This window comes from Triticum aestivum, chromosome 7B (assembly GCF_018294505.1).
Source record: "Triticum aestivum cultivar Chinese Spring chromosome 7B, IWGSC CS RefSeq v2.1, whole genome shotgun sequence".
NCBI lineage: Eukaryota > Viridiplantae > Streptophyta > Magnoliopsida > Poales > Poaceae > Triticum > Triticum aestivum.
The window spans coordinates 654,727,732-654,743,327 of NC_057813.1; the positions used below are offsets into that span (position 1 = coordinate 654,727,732).

A 15,596-nucleotide genomic window follows, 5' to 3' on the forward strand; every position below is an offset into this window, starting at 1 on the left:
ATACTAAAGTCACCAGAACTCCCATCGTCTAAGTCTGCGTAATCCCATCAACAAGTTGATAGCTTTGGTAAAACTCCAAGTATGTGTATTGATTATTCAGAGGTTCTTTGCAGTACAATTTCCTTTTTGGACAAAATCCTTTGGTTAGTTTCAGAGTAGTAGCAGTTTCTGAGTAAATTTGTTGTGTTTTGTCAAACAGTATGTGAATCATGCTTCTCACCACAGGGTAGCCCACTTACTTCATACAAAATAGGACATTTGCACACAACGTTTCTATGTTTTATCTCTTAATATTAGAAAAATTGTAACATATTTCCGCTGCAACACGTACGATGTTCCTGATCTCTCCATTCTCAAACATCCTTTACTCTGTTGCTTTACTATATCAGGCAGTTGGCCTGTTGAATATGTTTGTCTTGCCTTCCTTGAGCATGTTCAGAGATGGGTCGATGTTTCCGTCATGAGACATACCTGCTGTGTGTTAGCATTTTTTTGCCATACTTAATATATTTGCACATTATTAGCTAGATCGATTGTATAAGTCAGTTAGTCACAACAGTGTTAAGTTTGATTGGCACGCCTAACACAACAAAGCGACCATTATTTCATTAGTTGATTACAGGTTTCTAATAAATATTTTTATTGAGGCCATCTGTTCATAAGACTGCGCAAAATGGATATCCCAGAAAGTTCTTCATAGGGTCGTGCTAATTCGACCAGTCCCCTTGACCAGCCCCACTGCAGCTGCTGAGAACTGTTGTAGGCATACACAACTTAACAGGGTTAGTCAGGTTCTTTAAGCCACCTAAAATCTTTAGTCCTGTGGTATGATATCTATTGATTTAACTACAACTCATTTGAGCATCACGTTCTTGGTATCAATCAAACCTATGCTTCTTAACATGATGTTCACTAACTCAACAGTCAAAGGAATAATTCAAATAATCTTTGGTAGCACCAAATTTGGCATTTATCCGTAATCGTAAGCTTTTGTCGTTCCCATCTATCAGGGAGTATCTTTGAAATCAATGACATTGCGAGATTTATTTTGGCATGAAGAGCATGTTGACAGAGTCACATAGATAGAGACACTTATGATCCAATTTAGAATTTGTGTTGTCAAGGAGGAAGGATCCTTCTACTGGCATTTAGATTTGAGAAGGTGTTATTGAGAAATGTTGGCAACCAATTTTCATTTTTACTACAGTACTATTTTCATAGTTACATGTATGAAACTGAGCAATAGCTTCTTAGAATTTGGAAGAAGAAATCATATTTATGCCCTTTATCTTTCTTTTCTATGATACTTTGTTCTACTTTATTATGCCTTATGCTGGCTGCTGCACATGCTTAAAACTTATTATGCAACATGCATACTGTCGCTGATTCTGGGCCGCAGTCATCGCCACGCATGTTGTATCTTTAGAAAATTTCTACTACATCCTGACCTCATTTTTTGGTCCAATTAATTCATACAAATTTGCGCAGCAATGTTGGAGGTATTCTAATATTATATCCGATTATTATCATGTTATTGGCAAGCATGTTACTCAGAAAATATGTAATAGATTTCCGCAGCAACGCGCGGGGTATCATCTAGTTTGTTAAAGGACTTCAAACTCATCAGTTTATGCAATGTCATATATAAAGTGATCTCTAAATGTCTTGTTAACCATTGGATGGGATCATATCTTAGACACAGAGTGCATTTATCCCGGGCAGATTGATCACCGATAATGTTATCATCGCATTTGAGTGCTTCCATAGAATTCAACATAGTAGGAATGCCAAGGATAATTTTTGTGCATATAAGCTAGGCCTTGCGAAAGCCTATGACAGGGTAGACTGGAATTTTTTGAAAGGAATTCTTCTCAAATTTGGCTTCTGTGAAAAGTGGAAAAGGAGGGTGATGCAATGCGTCGAGTCCGTGAGATATTCTGTAAGATGCAATGGGAAGCTGTTGAACCCATTTAAATCATCTAGAGGCTTACGGCAGGAGGATCCTTTGAGACCATATATCTTCCTGTTTGTGGCAGATGGGCTAGTGCACCTCCGAAAGAAGGAACTGGCCGAAAACAACCTGTCCCCTTTAAAAATCGCTAGGAATGCCCCAGGCATCTCAAATCTCTTGTTTGCGGATCAGTTTGATCTTCTTCAAGGCCACAACTGAACAGGCGAAAGCGATCAAGAGGGTGCTCGGGTATTTCCAGAAGTGTACATGTCAGTTGTTGAGTACAAACAAATGCTCTCTTCTTTTAAGTGAGGCTTGCCCGGCGGGAACTAGAGAAGAGATCAAAAGAATTATTGGAGTCTGGTCTGACTCCTTTGAAACCAAATATCTTGGATTGCCAACACCGAGGGGAGAATGAAGGACGGCCAATTCCAACTAATTATGGATAGGTTTGGCAAGAGGTATAATGACTGGTCGGAGAAATTTAAGTCTTTCGCGGCAAAGGAGGTCCACGTGAAATCAGTAATACATGCTCTACCACTAGTAGAAAACGGGCCTTTAGTCCCGGTTCCAGAGGGCCTTTAGTCCTGGTTCTTGAACCAGGACTAAAGGGTCGGGACTAAAGCCTAAAACCTTTAGTCCCGGTTGGCTTACGAACCGGGACTAAAGGAGCTCCATGTGACCGCTGTCTGGAGCTCCACCTTTTATTTTGAAATTTGGTTTTTTTGAATTTAAAAAAATGAATTTTTTTTGAATTTTTTCTGATTTTCAATTTTTTTGTTATTTAATAGTTTAATCTCTAATCACCCCCTCATCACTACTCAAGTATGGACCACTCATTCAAATCGTCGAACTTCCCTGCCGATCACCCATCCTCTCACTACTTCAGCCTGAGCACGCTTAACTTTCGAGTTCTATTCCCCCTCGTTTCCAAGTTTGCACTTGTTGTTTTCCTGACAGTAGTAAGCTGTCAATCCGATTAACCCTTAGGAGTTGAACTTGAGCATGAAGTCACAGGTTTCACCGTTTGAGTTTGAAACTATTATTCTTAAAACCAATAATTATTTAGTAACACTAATATTTCTTGAATAAGTAGTTTGACCACAAAATGACCAAAAATTCAAAAAAACTTAAATTTGAGGATAACTTTTTTTCCTTTTAGAATTTGAGGATTCTAAAAATTTGCAAAACGGCCTATGGCCGTCAAAGTCGGAACCGGATTTTCGTGCTGAACATTTTGATATATTATACATTTTTTTGACATCATATGCAGAAGTTATAGCCGTTTTACTTCTTCACAACACTTTTTTTTGCAAAACATGTCCAAATTTAAGTTTTTTAATTTTCCTAACTACTAGATGTAGTAACATAACAACATCTCGAAGGATTTTAGTTTTTGAAGTTTTTATCATTTTCTTTTGTTTTTTTCAAAACTGAAATGGTGATACAGGGGGGATAGAGTTTCAACCCCTTTAGTCCGGGATGGTGACCATCCAATCCTACCATCGACTACATTTGGTAGCACCGTCCCAAACAGAGTCACAACTAAGGTTAACCAAGCCAGAGTCACGTTTTATTAAAGTGGCAAAAACAATTACTTTTTAATATAGCAAAACTAATTCTATCAACTATTATTAAAGGCTAAACAACTATTAATACACAACAATAGCAAAACTAATATTAATTAATTATAAAATTTTATCTACTGTTGTCTATCAGAAGCACACTACAACATGTTAAAATCTACAAAAAGAACTAACCAAAAATAACTGAAAACAACAACTAAAGGACTAAAACAACTATATAAGCAAAGCAGTACTGCTTTAATTAAAATTCTAATTTAAATTATTCTAAAAATAACCAAATAAATCTTACTATGACAACAATCTGACATGTGACTAGGAGCAAAAGGAATTAAATTAAAAACTATAAATTGAAATTATTCACAATCTAGGGTTTGAAGCAAATTTGAAAACTAATGGCACAAACAGAAACTAGACAAAATTTTGAATCTAATGCAAAAAGAATCACTCGAAAACATCAAATATCCTAAAAGATATAAGCAATTTAAAACAGAAACTAAAAATGAAAAAAAATGAAAAAGCAAAAAACAAATTTCAAAACCCCTTTAGTCCCGGTTTGAGACACGAACCGGGACTAAAGGGCATCACACCCTTCAGTGCCGGTTCGTGTCTCAAACTGGGACTAAAGGTCCCATTTGAACCGGGACTAATGTCTTCCCGACGCCCTAGCCGCTTGAACCGGGACTAATGTGTACATTGAGTTTGGACCAAAGCCCTGTTTTCTACTAGTGTACCTACTTTCACCATGAGTGTCTTCTTGTTGTCAAAGGGTTTCTGCGAGAAATATGAAAGGATGATAAGAGACTTTTGGTGGGGTGATGAAGAGGGACACGGGAGAGTGCACTGGATGTCGTGGGAAAGAATGACAAAACCGAAGAGAGCCAGGGGCATTGGATTCAGAGACATGCAATTGTTTAGTCAGGCCCTCCTAGAAAAACAAGGGTGGAGGCTTATTCAAAATCCAGAGAGCCTATGTGCAAGAGTGCTCAAAGCAAAGTACTATCCACATGGTAACTTGTTGGACATTGTTCACGTCGGATGCATCACCTGTTTGGAGGGCCATTGAACATGGCTTACAGCTCCTGAAGAGAGGCCTTATCTGGCGTGTTGGTAACGGGAGAAGTATCCAGATCCAACGTGACCAATGGATACCGAGGAGGCAAGGCCTTAAGACAGCATCTTTCATCAGAAGGTCTCGTCTTCGATGGGTCAACCAATTAATGCATCCGATAGGAAGGAATGGAACGAAGCTCTAATCAGGCAAAAAATATCCATTCGATGCGGACGAGATCTGCAAGCTTAGTATACCGTCGGCAGAAGTGGTGGACTGCGTTGCATGGCATTACGAGGAAAACAGTGTTTTCTAGGTTAAGAGCACTTACAAATTGGCGGGCTCCATTGCTGAATCAGAGCAAACCCCATCGAGCTCCTCGAAGGAGTCTAATGACCATAGCATTTGGGACCTGATTTGGAAAACCAAAGTACCTGGTAAAGTCCGGATTTTCGGATGGGGAGTAGCCACTAATACTTTGGCTACCAAAAAGAATAAATGGAAGAGAACACTTGAGCTGGATCCGATCTGTAGCTTTTGCGGCAATGGTGGGGAAGACGAGTACCACGCGGTGATTACATGTACAAAGAGTAGGGCACCGAGAGATGCTTTGAGAAGAGAATGGGGTCTGCCGGCAGAGGAAAGGTTCTGGTATACATGGGAAGACTGGCTGCAAATACTGTTGAGCACTGAAAACGAGTGCATGCGGGCCAAGATACTTCTCCTGTTCTGGCCCTGTTGGTACCTCGGGGAGGATTGTGTGCGCAGTACAGTACGGGTAAGGAGTCTGTAAGCAGATCGGCACAGTTCCTGATGCAGTATTTGGATGAATTTAGCAGTGCTGAAAGGTTAACTGACCATGAAATGGGCAAAAGGACGGAGCTCAATGCTGTTCAAAACCTGCGCTCGCCCGTTCCCCGGGACATGCAATGGACGGCACCAGGCTCACAATTCTCATCCAGCGGCTCACAATTTATGTTGGGCCTCTACAACTTTAGATTAAAATGCATTTTACTCCAGTAATAAACAAGTCTAATAGTTAATTCAAACGCACTTCTAATAACCCTTACTAAATGCAGAGTTATGGCACAATCAGTCCCCCAAAGTAACACTCCTACTGGCATTGTCCTCAATTTTTCTACTCTGATTTTGCTCTCATGCTACGTGAGAAGGCTGACCAACCATACAACAGCCACTCCAATAGCTATCAAGCCGCTGCAGTATGATGATGCGCCACTCACATCAAACCGAGTGTTCCTATTGATTGATGAGCCTGGCAGAAGAAAAGGGCCCTGTTAGTCGCCACCAGCAACTAGAAGTACTATGATCCGATTGGAACATATGAATTCTACAGGGACCTCATATGGAACAGTTAGGCATTAGGGAAAGAATTACAATGCTCCAAACGGGAGTTGATGGTTGAAATACCAAGACAGAGAGGAATTGTGAGCTTACAATTGTACTCCATCCAGCCCAAGCGCATCTTCTCTAAGTCATACACAAATATTTTATCATGCAAAGCAAGGTCTGTAACCAGCCAAAGGGACCAATTAGGTAGTGAGAAAAGATTTCTTCAAAAAAAAAAGGTTAAAAGGTCATACATGACTTGACCATTTTATTGTAATATGTTAGTTAATTATCCACATGAAGCTACCATGTACTAGGATTTACAGTCCAGTCCAATAGGAACAATAATAGGGTTTCAATAACGGTATGGAGTGAAGAGCCATGATCATTCTGCTATGCCACCTGAGTATAGGGGAGCATATCATACCAAAACCAACATTCGGTGGAGACCGGTGAAAACCACACAAAAAAGATGTTTTGAAGTTTCGAAAAAATACAGGATGTTAGTAGGGTGATGTCTATTGCCATGCAAAATTCCAAGTTCAAACACATTACAGAATGTGGGCTATGAAAATAACAAAATGAGCATCGAATAGTGCCGAATAGTAACGTCACTATTCAGGGCTGAATATGTTTTTTTTTATAGCTCACATTTCTTAATGTGTTTCAACATGAAATTTGGCGTGGCAGTAAAAACATCACCCTCTTAACATCGTGTATTTTTTCAGATTTTTTCAAAACTTTCAAATGTGGTTTCCCTGAAGTACCACGAAGTTTTCTTTGAATGTTGGTTTCCGTATGATATTCTCTCCTGAGCATAGTTAACTGGTTGACTTACGATTGCTACTTGTATAATTATTGAGATGTTTGTTGAACAGCTTATTCCTTTTCAGATATCTACAACAGGATAGCATTCTTAAGATCTAATAGGTAAGCTGTGCAGCTTATACTGGCTCATTCAGTCAAGATAACTAACCTCCGAGTACAGTGATTCCATGGCCACTCTGGATTTCCTTGGTACTTTGCCAGCCAATGCACCACACAGTATCATTGCCCTGCAAACCATGATATGATATCATTATATTTGAGATATGTCGCTGCGAAAAAATACATTGAAGGCAGCATCAAAAGGCTGCTGGATTTACCACATAACCCTGCAGCAAAAGATAGTTTCGTGGTTTCATTGTCATTGCAGCACCTCCCTTAAAATATAGTGTGACGGTTGGAAATAACAAGTCAATGCTGGTACAGTACAAAGCATTTTTGTTATTAGTAATTCGATACTCATATAGACATGAACTCTTAATTTCATTATGATGAAAAGGAGACCTGCTAGAAGAAAGGAAACACTTGTCCCTCTTCTCAACCCGCTCGGTGCCAAGAGGGCGTACCGATGGAGAAACCCCTGCAACTATCTGCAAATAGCTAAATATGAATCATTAGGATCTACATACTAGAGAGTCGCATACTAAATCAATTGAAGCAATATAGGCTGGTCGCATAGTGAGATATGATCCTATGAACTCACCGCACTAACAAATCCATCATAGACTTCGTCTAGAAGGTATGTTAGGGTTGTTCCTGAGTCTACTATTGGTCCTTGTTTATTTGATGTTGCAAATAAGGAAGAATCAATGGGCAGGTTTTGGCCATTGACAGCAATGCCCTCCAGATTCAAGTTGTAATGAGGCCTATATTTCATCCACAATATTAACACATAAAAAGTGGTTAGTATGAAGAATTCAGAAAGTTCTAAATGGTAGAGCCCACATTTCACAGATTAAAGACCCTAGCTATATTGTGTATTAATCTTGGCTTCTCAAATAACTGAACGCATGTTTCTTAAAAAGAACTCAACCCGTGGAAGGAGTCCAAGATCTGTAGGAAGAAATTCGGAATGTGATGGGCAAGGTTGCAAGACTATACACCTACAACTGGGCTACATTGTAAATCTCAAATTAATTAACCTAACAAGCATATTTTACCTTATAATGATAAGGGTTGAAAAAAGAATTACCTCCATAACGGTTACCATCACCTCTAACAGAGGTATCCAGTATGGCTAATTAAATAAAATCGTGCGATGCAGAATTTTGAACTCTTATATTATAGGCTCAAAGTAATTCAGGGAAAAAACTTACCCTGCAAGTGGAGTAAATACTAATCTTGGCTCCACGATTTCACCAAGAAGAAAAATGCCACCACCTTCTTCGGAACCTTTCAGGCAATGTGAGAACTTTTTAGGGGATACCCCCAAAGAGTTCAGTTGTGAAATGATAGAAACTTGCTGCTGTCCAAATGCCAGAATCCCATCTGTAGATATGAATCCTGACAGTGATTCGGTACATCTGTTTAAAAGAATATTTGAAACATGTCAGGGAGCAACAACGAAAAAATTCTATGGACCTTACTAGGAAGCAAACTTCACTCTAAAGGTAATGAATAAATAAATAAAATGACAATGTCGACAAAGATACACGATTTACCCAAAAACAACAGATGCAGAGGCATTGGCAAAATGTTGATTTCCCATGATAGTGTCGAGATGCATAGTGTCAGACACGTAGTAACCCGATACTCCAGTTCCATCACCATAAGTAAGATTATAACCACATAGGCTGCTTGTGGAGTCCGAGGTATAGCAGACTTTTGATCCTGATTCGTCGGCAGTTGTACAGCTATTATCCGAGCATGATATTCTGGATGATGTCGATGAAGAGTTGGGATTGTATAACTCTATTGGGATCTGAAAAACAAAGAAGTACAATGTTAATCCGTGCATATTTCGAATTGAGACGGATAGGAGATAGGAGATTCACCTTGAGCGGACTTCTTGTTGGGCAACCCCTGCAGCCTTTGCAAACAATCCACGAGATGTCACTTCCAGTATCAATTTGGAAAGTGTATTCTTTTGGGGGGTTCCCTAATTTCAGGCTAGTATAATAGATCCTGCAAATTAAAATTTTAATTTTTAAATAAAATGATCGAAAACGGAAGAAATAAATATTAGAAGCTAACCCACCCATCAGCGAATGGGTTGGTGTTGCCCTGCACAGGGACATTTACCACACCCATCCTCGCCTGCCTCGCCCTGTCCAGCTCCCTGAGATCCCCTAGGGGGACCCCCTTGAGCGGCACCGCCCGCTCCAGCACCATCGCCTGGTTAGCTGTTGCAACCGCCGTGGCCAGGAGCAACACCACCACCATGGCAGTCAATTCTGATGGCCTCATCACAAGTAATTTTTCCTGATTTCTGTGGAAAAAAACAACTATATTTGAGTAGTATGCACAGTTGCCGATGGACATGTAACAAAAAGATAGACATGATGATTCAGGGGCAGGCAAATGATTTTCAGAATTGATATTCAAAATTTGGGAGAGTAATTGGATCCTAAAGCAAGTTTTTGGTCTAAACGGTGGTACTATCTAGTACTCCCTCCAATCCAAAATAAGTGATCGTAGTTTTGCACTAAGGGTAGTTCAACCTTAGTTCAAAACTGCGACACTTATTATGGATCGGAGGGAGTAATCAAGAGCCAAGAGCTGCCTTAAACAAGACTGGACATTCTACATTTTTCAAGAAGGGAAATATACTAGATCAGTATGGGCACTTTGCCGCGCCCGGGTTTGTAGTCTTTATTGTGCCAGGATCGTTGTGATGATCTATCAATTGCATATCAAAGTTTTGGAGCTCCAGTAGTGAACCAATGCTATTTGATAATCGAATACCAGATTTCACCATGGATTCAGTTAAAAAACCAACCTGCAATAGATCTGGAATCCTGAATGGGAAAAGGAAACCAATAACGTTTGTGCAACCCAAAAAAAATGGAAGGAGGGGACGTGACCACTCTACATCAGTCTAGTTCCGTGCTAGATTATGCATATGCAACTACAACTACTACATAGACAACCTTGTTCAGAGAATTAAAATTAAATCATGGCACACACGCATAGAGACTTCAACTTTTGCATAAGTGAAACTGACTAAACTTATGCAAAACTGAAAGCAAACCTCTCCTTAAATACTACATCTACCCCAGCACCTATACTGGGATATAACATGATCTGTATTGAAAATTTGGCATATACCTTCAGGAGCTGATTTGCACTATTTGCATATGACACACATGGGATACCCGTTTTGTTGCTACAAGATACAAATTAATGTCATTTATGCTCTAATCCGTTCAAGAATAATCTACATGTTAGAAGCACCAAAAGCTCAGGGCCAGGCATGCAAAACATCATCACGGATTTCATATTACATTAGTGTCTGAACAATTTGCGATTTCAATGGTAAAGGATAGAAACCTGCAGAGAAGCGACTCCCTTCCTGATTGAGCTCCTTGTCTGCTCTGCTGCCTGCCAAGGCCGGAGCGGCTGAGGCGGGAGCAGGGGAAGCCGGAACAGAGAGGCCCGGCCGGAGCGCCTGGGACGCAGGCGGAGCGGCAGGGAAGCCGGAATGGAGGGGCCGGCCGGAGCGACTGGGACGGAGGCGGAGCAGCGCCGTGCCGGAGGAGGGAGGACGCCGGAGCGCGGGGGCCGGAGCGCGGGGGCCGGAGGCTGGAGCGGCTGACTGCGCGCGGCCGGCTGCCGGGGAGGCAGGAGCGGCCAGGGAGGGACACGCGAGGCTCCGGGCGCGGACTGGGAGGAATCTGGGCTCGGATCTCACCACACTCGACGAACCCTAGGCGCTTCTCTTCTTTCCTCTGCTGCGGGCTGCACATGCCCTGCCTCTCATACCAGAGCACGCTAAGTTCATTCGAAACTGCAACGGCGATTATTAGTTGATTATAACGGGGCGCTTTGGCGCCACGGCGACAAGGACGAGTACCGTAATACTCGTGGGCCGTCCTTTTATCATCTGGGCCGTTGCTTGACTCGCCTTCACAGCAGATCTTCAGATGGTTCTCAAAAAAAAAAAACAATGATCTTAAGATATCAGTCTTTAGGATTACAGGATTACAAGCCAACAAGGTCACGTGAGAAGAAAAAGATTCCTTCGGTTACTGTTTTGTAACGCCCCGGATCCGATGCGCCAGGTGTCCGCCAGTTATTCGCCGTCGTTGCCATGTCATTTGCTTGCGTGTTGCATATTGCCATGTCATCATGTGCATCTCATTTTGCATATGTGTACGTCTCATGCATCCGAGCATTTTCCCCGTTGTCCGTTTTGTAATCCGGCGCTCCTATGTCATCCGGCGTCCCCTTCTTGCCTCTTTTCGTGAGCGGGTATTAAACTTTCTCGGAATGGACCGAGGTTTGCCAAGCGGCCTTGGTATAGCACCGGTAGACCGCCTGTCAAGTTTCGTGCCATTTGGAGGTCGTTTGATACTCCAACGGTTAACCGCGTAGCCCGAAAGCCCCCTCTCTCTTTGCAGCCCAACACCCTTCCAAAGCGGCCCAAAACCCATCTAAACCCCCTCCATGCTCTCCGTCGTTCGATCACGATCGCGTGGCCGAAAACCGCTCCTCATTTGGACTCTCCTAGCTCCCAGAATCTATAAATAGGCCCTCCCCTTCCATTTTCGCGGAGGAAACCCTAGCCTAGCCTCCCTCTCGCCTGCCGGACATGTCCGTGCGCCGCCGGACGTGTCCGCCGCCCTCAGCCACGTCGCCCGACCAATCCGGAGCCGCCACGTCATCACCGCCGCCTCCCCAGCCACGTCGCCCGACCAATCCGGAGCCGCCACGTCATCACCGCCGCCTCCCCAGCCAATCTGGAGCCGCCACCTCACCTCCCCCGCGCCCACTTCGTCGCCGGGCCCGCGGAGCCCATCTCCTGCCCGCTCCGGGCCACGGCGGGCCCGATCCGCCAGGTCAGCGCGCCCCGCGTCCTCCGCCCGCTGCCCGTCGCCGGTGAGCCTCCGTGCCGCCATCGCCAGCGCCGCCCGCCGGCGTGCCTCATCTCCCCGCCGCTGCGCCCCTCCGGTCGGCCCCCCAGTTCGGCCGCGCCGCCGCCCTCGGCCTCCGCGCCTCCCGCCGCCATCTCCGGCCACCACCACCAGCCCGCGCTGCCGCGGATCCGCCATCTCGTCGCCGGCCCCTCTTCCTGCCGGATCCGGCGTCCCCGCGACGACCCAGGCCGGATCCGTCCGTCCCCGTTCCCCGCTGGTCGTCCGCGACACCGGAGCGCCCGCCATCGTCGTCATCCTCCTCGGCGCCGCCGCCATGACCGTGCTCGGGAGCGAAGAGGAGCTGCTCCTCCCGTGCGCCGCTCGTGGACCCCGCGTGGGCCTCCCCCGCGGCCCGCGTCCCCGGCCTGCCAGGCCTGCTCCTCCTTCCCTCCTGGGCCAAGCCCACTCTGGTGAGAACCCGAGCCCAGTCCCGCTGCTCTACCTGCCGCCCTGTGCGCTGTGTAGTTATCCGACACTCAGTTTTCGTTCCAGCAAATTTGACTAAGTCCCGAATATTTTTTTGCATAATTATACCATGTTCATCGCATTGTATCTCTGCATTCGTAGCTCCGTTTTGTGCGTGTAATATGTTAAATTGTTCGCCTCAACGAGTACTTCATTTCACTCCATTGCATCATATTCATTTGAGCTCATCTTGATGCCTGAATCATCGTTGAAAGTGTGCTTCATGATGTTGTCTGCTGTCTGTTAACAGAACATGCTCATTTGTCATTTTTGCCATGTTTGATGTGTGCATCCTATGAGGTTAATGTCTACATGTGTTTTGATCTATGTCATGACTTCTTTACAGAGGTTCTTACCATGTATTTTTGTGATCAATGTGGTGGCTAGCACAAGCATGCAAACTAGGCTTCGTGATATTGCTGATTTTAGTCCCTGTTCTGCTGTTATTTTGATGCCTTGTAAACTTGATGCTACGGAGAGATCCATGCATATTTTGAGATACTTCAGTAAGGATGTTTTAAACATATGGTTGTTATCTATCCATTCATGCCCTTTGTTGCAATTATGGAGTAGTCTAGCATGTCATTTTCGTGCTCTATTTTTGCTTCAAAATGTTTCCTGGCAGATTGTTTACATGTTATTCAATTTTGCCAAGGTTGTTGTAGTTGATCCTTGCATGCTATGAACTTGTTCTTGCCTTGGTTTGTTTCACAAACATGTTTTATTGCTGATGCTATGCTTATCTTGTAATGCAATGACTTGTGGTGAGTGAATCAAGAATGCTAAGTAGTGTACTTGTTGTTGCTGTTTTGCTAGGCTGAATCTGTTATTTGGTGATGCTATGTAAACCTGTTGTTACTAGTCATTTTATGCATAATTTGGAGATGTTCCCTAAATATGTTTTGTTCTACATGTCATGTTCTATCCATCCATGCCCCTGGTTGCAATTATAGCCTGTTGTAGCTTGTTGTTATCTTGCTCCAAAGTTGCTAAATAATGTTGCTGTCAGCCTGTTAACATTAAGTTCAGTTGTTGCCATAATTGTTGCTAGTGTTCCATGCACCCTATGACCTTGCTATTGCCATGCTTAGCTTCACAAACATGCCTTCTTACTGTTGGTTGACTTGTCATGCCATGTATTGCTCTGTAGTGAGTTGCACAAGTTCATTTACATGCCTTCATAATTCTGTTCCTGCCATGTTTGAATCTGTAATATAACTTGCCATGTTTACATGAGTGCCATCATATTTTCTGATCCTTTTTGGCTTATGGTCAGTAAGGGACTTCTGATCTATGCATTTAGTAGTTTCATGCCATGCCTTTGTTTGCCATGATAAGTTCATGTAACATGTTGTTTGATAGCTCTAAACATTGCAACCTGATGTTATTTTCTGCAAAGTCTGAACTGTTATTATTTGCAATCTTGCCATGTGTGTTTGAGCATGTTCTAGTGATTTCTGGAGATAGCTCAGTGTTCATGTTTTGTTATGCTTTACCTGTACATCATGCTCATGCCTTTTGTTTTCTTGTTGAGGTCTTGTAGCATGTTGTTTTGATGCTTGCAATATGCATGGTTGTTGTTTTGGACAGATTGTTGTTATAACTTGTATAGTGTGTGTGTGTTGAACCGTTGCTCCGTTTTGAGTGTGCTCTATATGGAACTTGCTTGTTTTTGCATGTAGTTTCATATTATCATGTTGCATCCATGTTTTGAGGTGTTTGCTTGATGTTTATATGCATTTTGCATCTATGCCATGTTTAACTTGTTTTGCTCATATCTTCTAGGCCGTAGCTCCGAACTAAATGAACGTTATATGTAACTTGACTAGAATCTCGTGTAGATCATCTTGGTGCATCTTAACTTGCTGTTTAACAACTTGAACATAAGGTTTATTCAGATCTGGACCAACTTCAAAATTTGCATATGAGGACTTGCCGGAATTGTTATATGTTGTTCCCGGCCTCATTTAAACTTGCCTTGATGTGTTGCTCTTGTTTGCGTCATCTCTTGCCATGAGTAGCTTCATGTAGCTTTGTCATGCATCATGCTTGTTTGTGCATCATGTCATGTTCAGGTGTGGTGTGTTTACCATGTTGTGTGCTTCTTTTCGATAGTTCCTGTTTCCGTTGCGATCGTGAGGATTCGTTCGTCTACGCTTGGTTCGTCTTCGTGGCTTCATCTCCTTCATGGACTCGTTCTTCTTCCTTGTGGGATTTCAGGCAAGATGACCGCTACCCTGGATCTCACTACTATCATTGCTATGCTAGTTGCTTCGTTCTATCGCTTTGCTGCGCTACCTATCACCTGTTTATCAAGCCTCCCATATTGCCATGAACATCTAACCTTTGACACCTTTCCTATGCAAACCGTTGTTTGGCTATGATACCGCTTTTGCTCAGCCCTCTTATAGCGTTGCTAGTTGCAGGTGAAGTTGAAGATTTCTCCATGGTGAACAGGATTATGTTGGGATATCACAATATCTCTTATATTATTATTAATGCATCTATATAGTTGGTAAAGGGTGGAAGGCTCGGCCTTATGCCTGGTGTTTTGTTCCACTCTTGCCGCCCTAGTTTCCGTCATACCGGTGTTATGTTCCCGGATTTTGCGTTCCTTACGCGGTTGGGTGATTTATGGGACCCCCTTGACAGTTCGCTTTGAATAAAACTCCTCCAGCAAGGCCCAACCTTGGTTTTACCATTTGCCTCACCACCACCTATACCTTTCCCTTGGGTCGGCCAACCCGAGGGTCATCTTTATTTTAGCCCCCCCGGGCCAATGCTTGTCTAAGTGTTGGTCCAAACCGAGCGATGTCCGGCGCCCCCTGGGCAATCAGGGTCTATGCCAACCCGACGTCTTGCTCATCTGGTGTGCCCTGAGAACGAGATATGTGCAGCTCCTATCGGGATTTGTCGGCACAGCGGGCGGTCTTGCTGGTCTTGTTTTACCATTGTCGAAATGTCTTGTAAACCAGGATTCCGAGTCTGATCGGGTCTCCCTGGGAGAAGGTATATCCTTCGTTGATCGCGAGAGCTTATCATGGGCTAAGTTGGGACACCCCTGCAGGGTATAATCTTTCGAAAGCCGTGCCTACGGTTATAGGCAGATGGGAATTTGTTAATGTCCGGTTATAGATAACTTGACACCAGATCCGAATTAAAACGCATCAACCGCGTGTGTAGCCGTGATGGTCTCTTCTCGGTGGAGTCCGGGAAGTGAACACGGTTTCTGGGTTATGTTTGACGTAAGTAGGAGTTCAGGATCACTTCTTGATCATTGCTAGCTTCACGACCGTTCT

At 43.4% G+C, this 15,596-nt stretch overlaps 1 protein-coding gene across 2 annotated transcripts; it reads right to left on the minus strand.

Moving 5' to 3' along the window:
• Nucleotides 1-5,450: 5,450 nt before the first annotated feature.
• Nucleotides 5,451-10,685, minus strand: LOC123161954 (aspartic proteinase 36). 2 transcript variants are annotated; one of them, XM_044579764.1, is made up of 11 exons: nucleotides 10,247-10,685; nucleotides 8,955-9,185; nucleotides 8,752-8,881; nucleotides 8,419-8,678; nucleotides 8,074-8,280; nucleotides 7,461-7,623; nucleotides 7,262-7,347; nucleotides 7,078-7,174; nucleotides 6,909-6,987; nucleotides 6,041-6,071; nucleotides 5,451-5,858 (listed from the first exon to the last, which is right to left on the minus strand). In XM_044579764.1, the coding sequence occupies exons 1-11, from the start codon at nucleotides 10,660-10,662 to the stop codon at nucleotides 5,843-5,845; spliced, it is 1,716 nt and encodes a 571-aa protein (XP_044435699.1). In that variant the 5' UTR covers nucleotides 10,663-10,685; the 3' UTR covers nucleotides 5,451-5,842. The 2 variants fall into 2 exon arrangements, with proteins under 2 accessions (XP_044435699.1, XP_044435698.1); XM_044579763.1 differs by having other exon boundaries at nucleotides 6,041-6,112.
• Nucleotides 10,686-15,596: the final 4,911 nt, after the last annotated feature.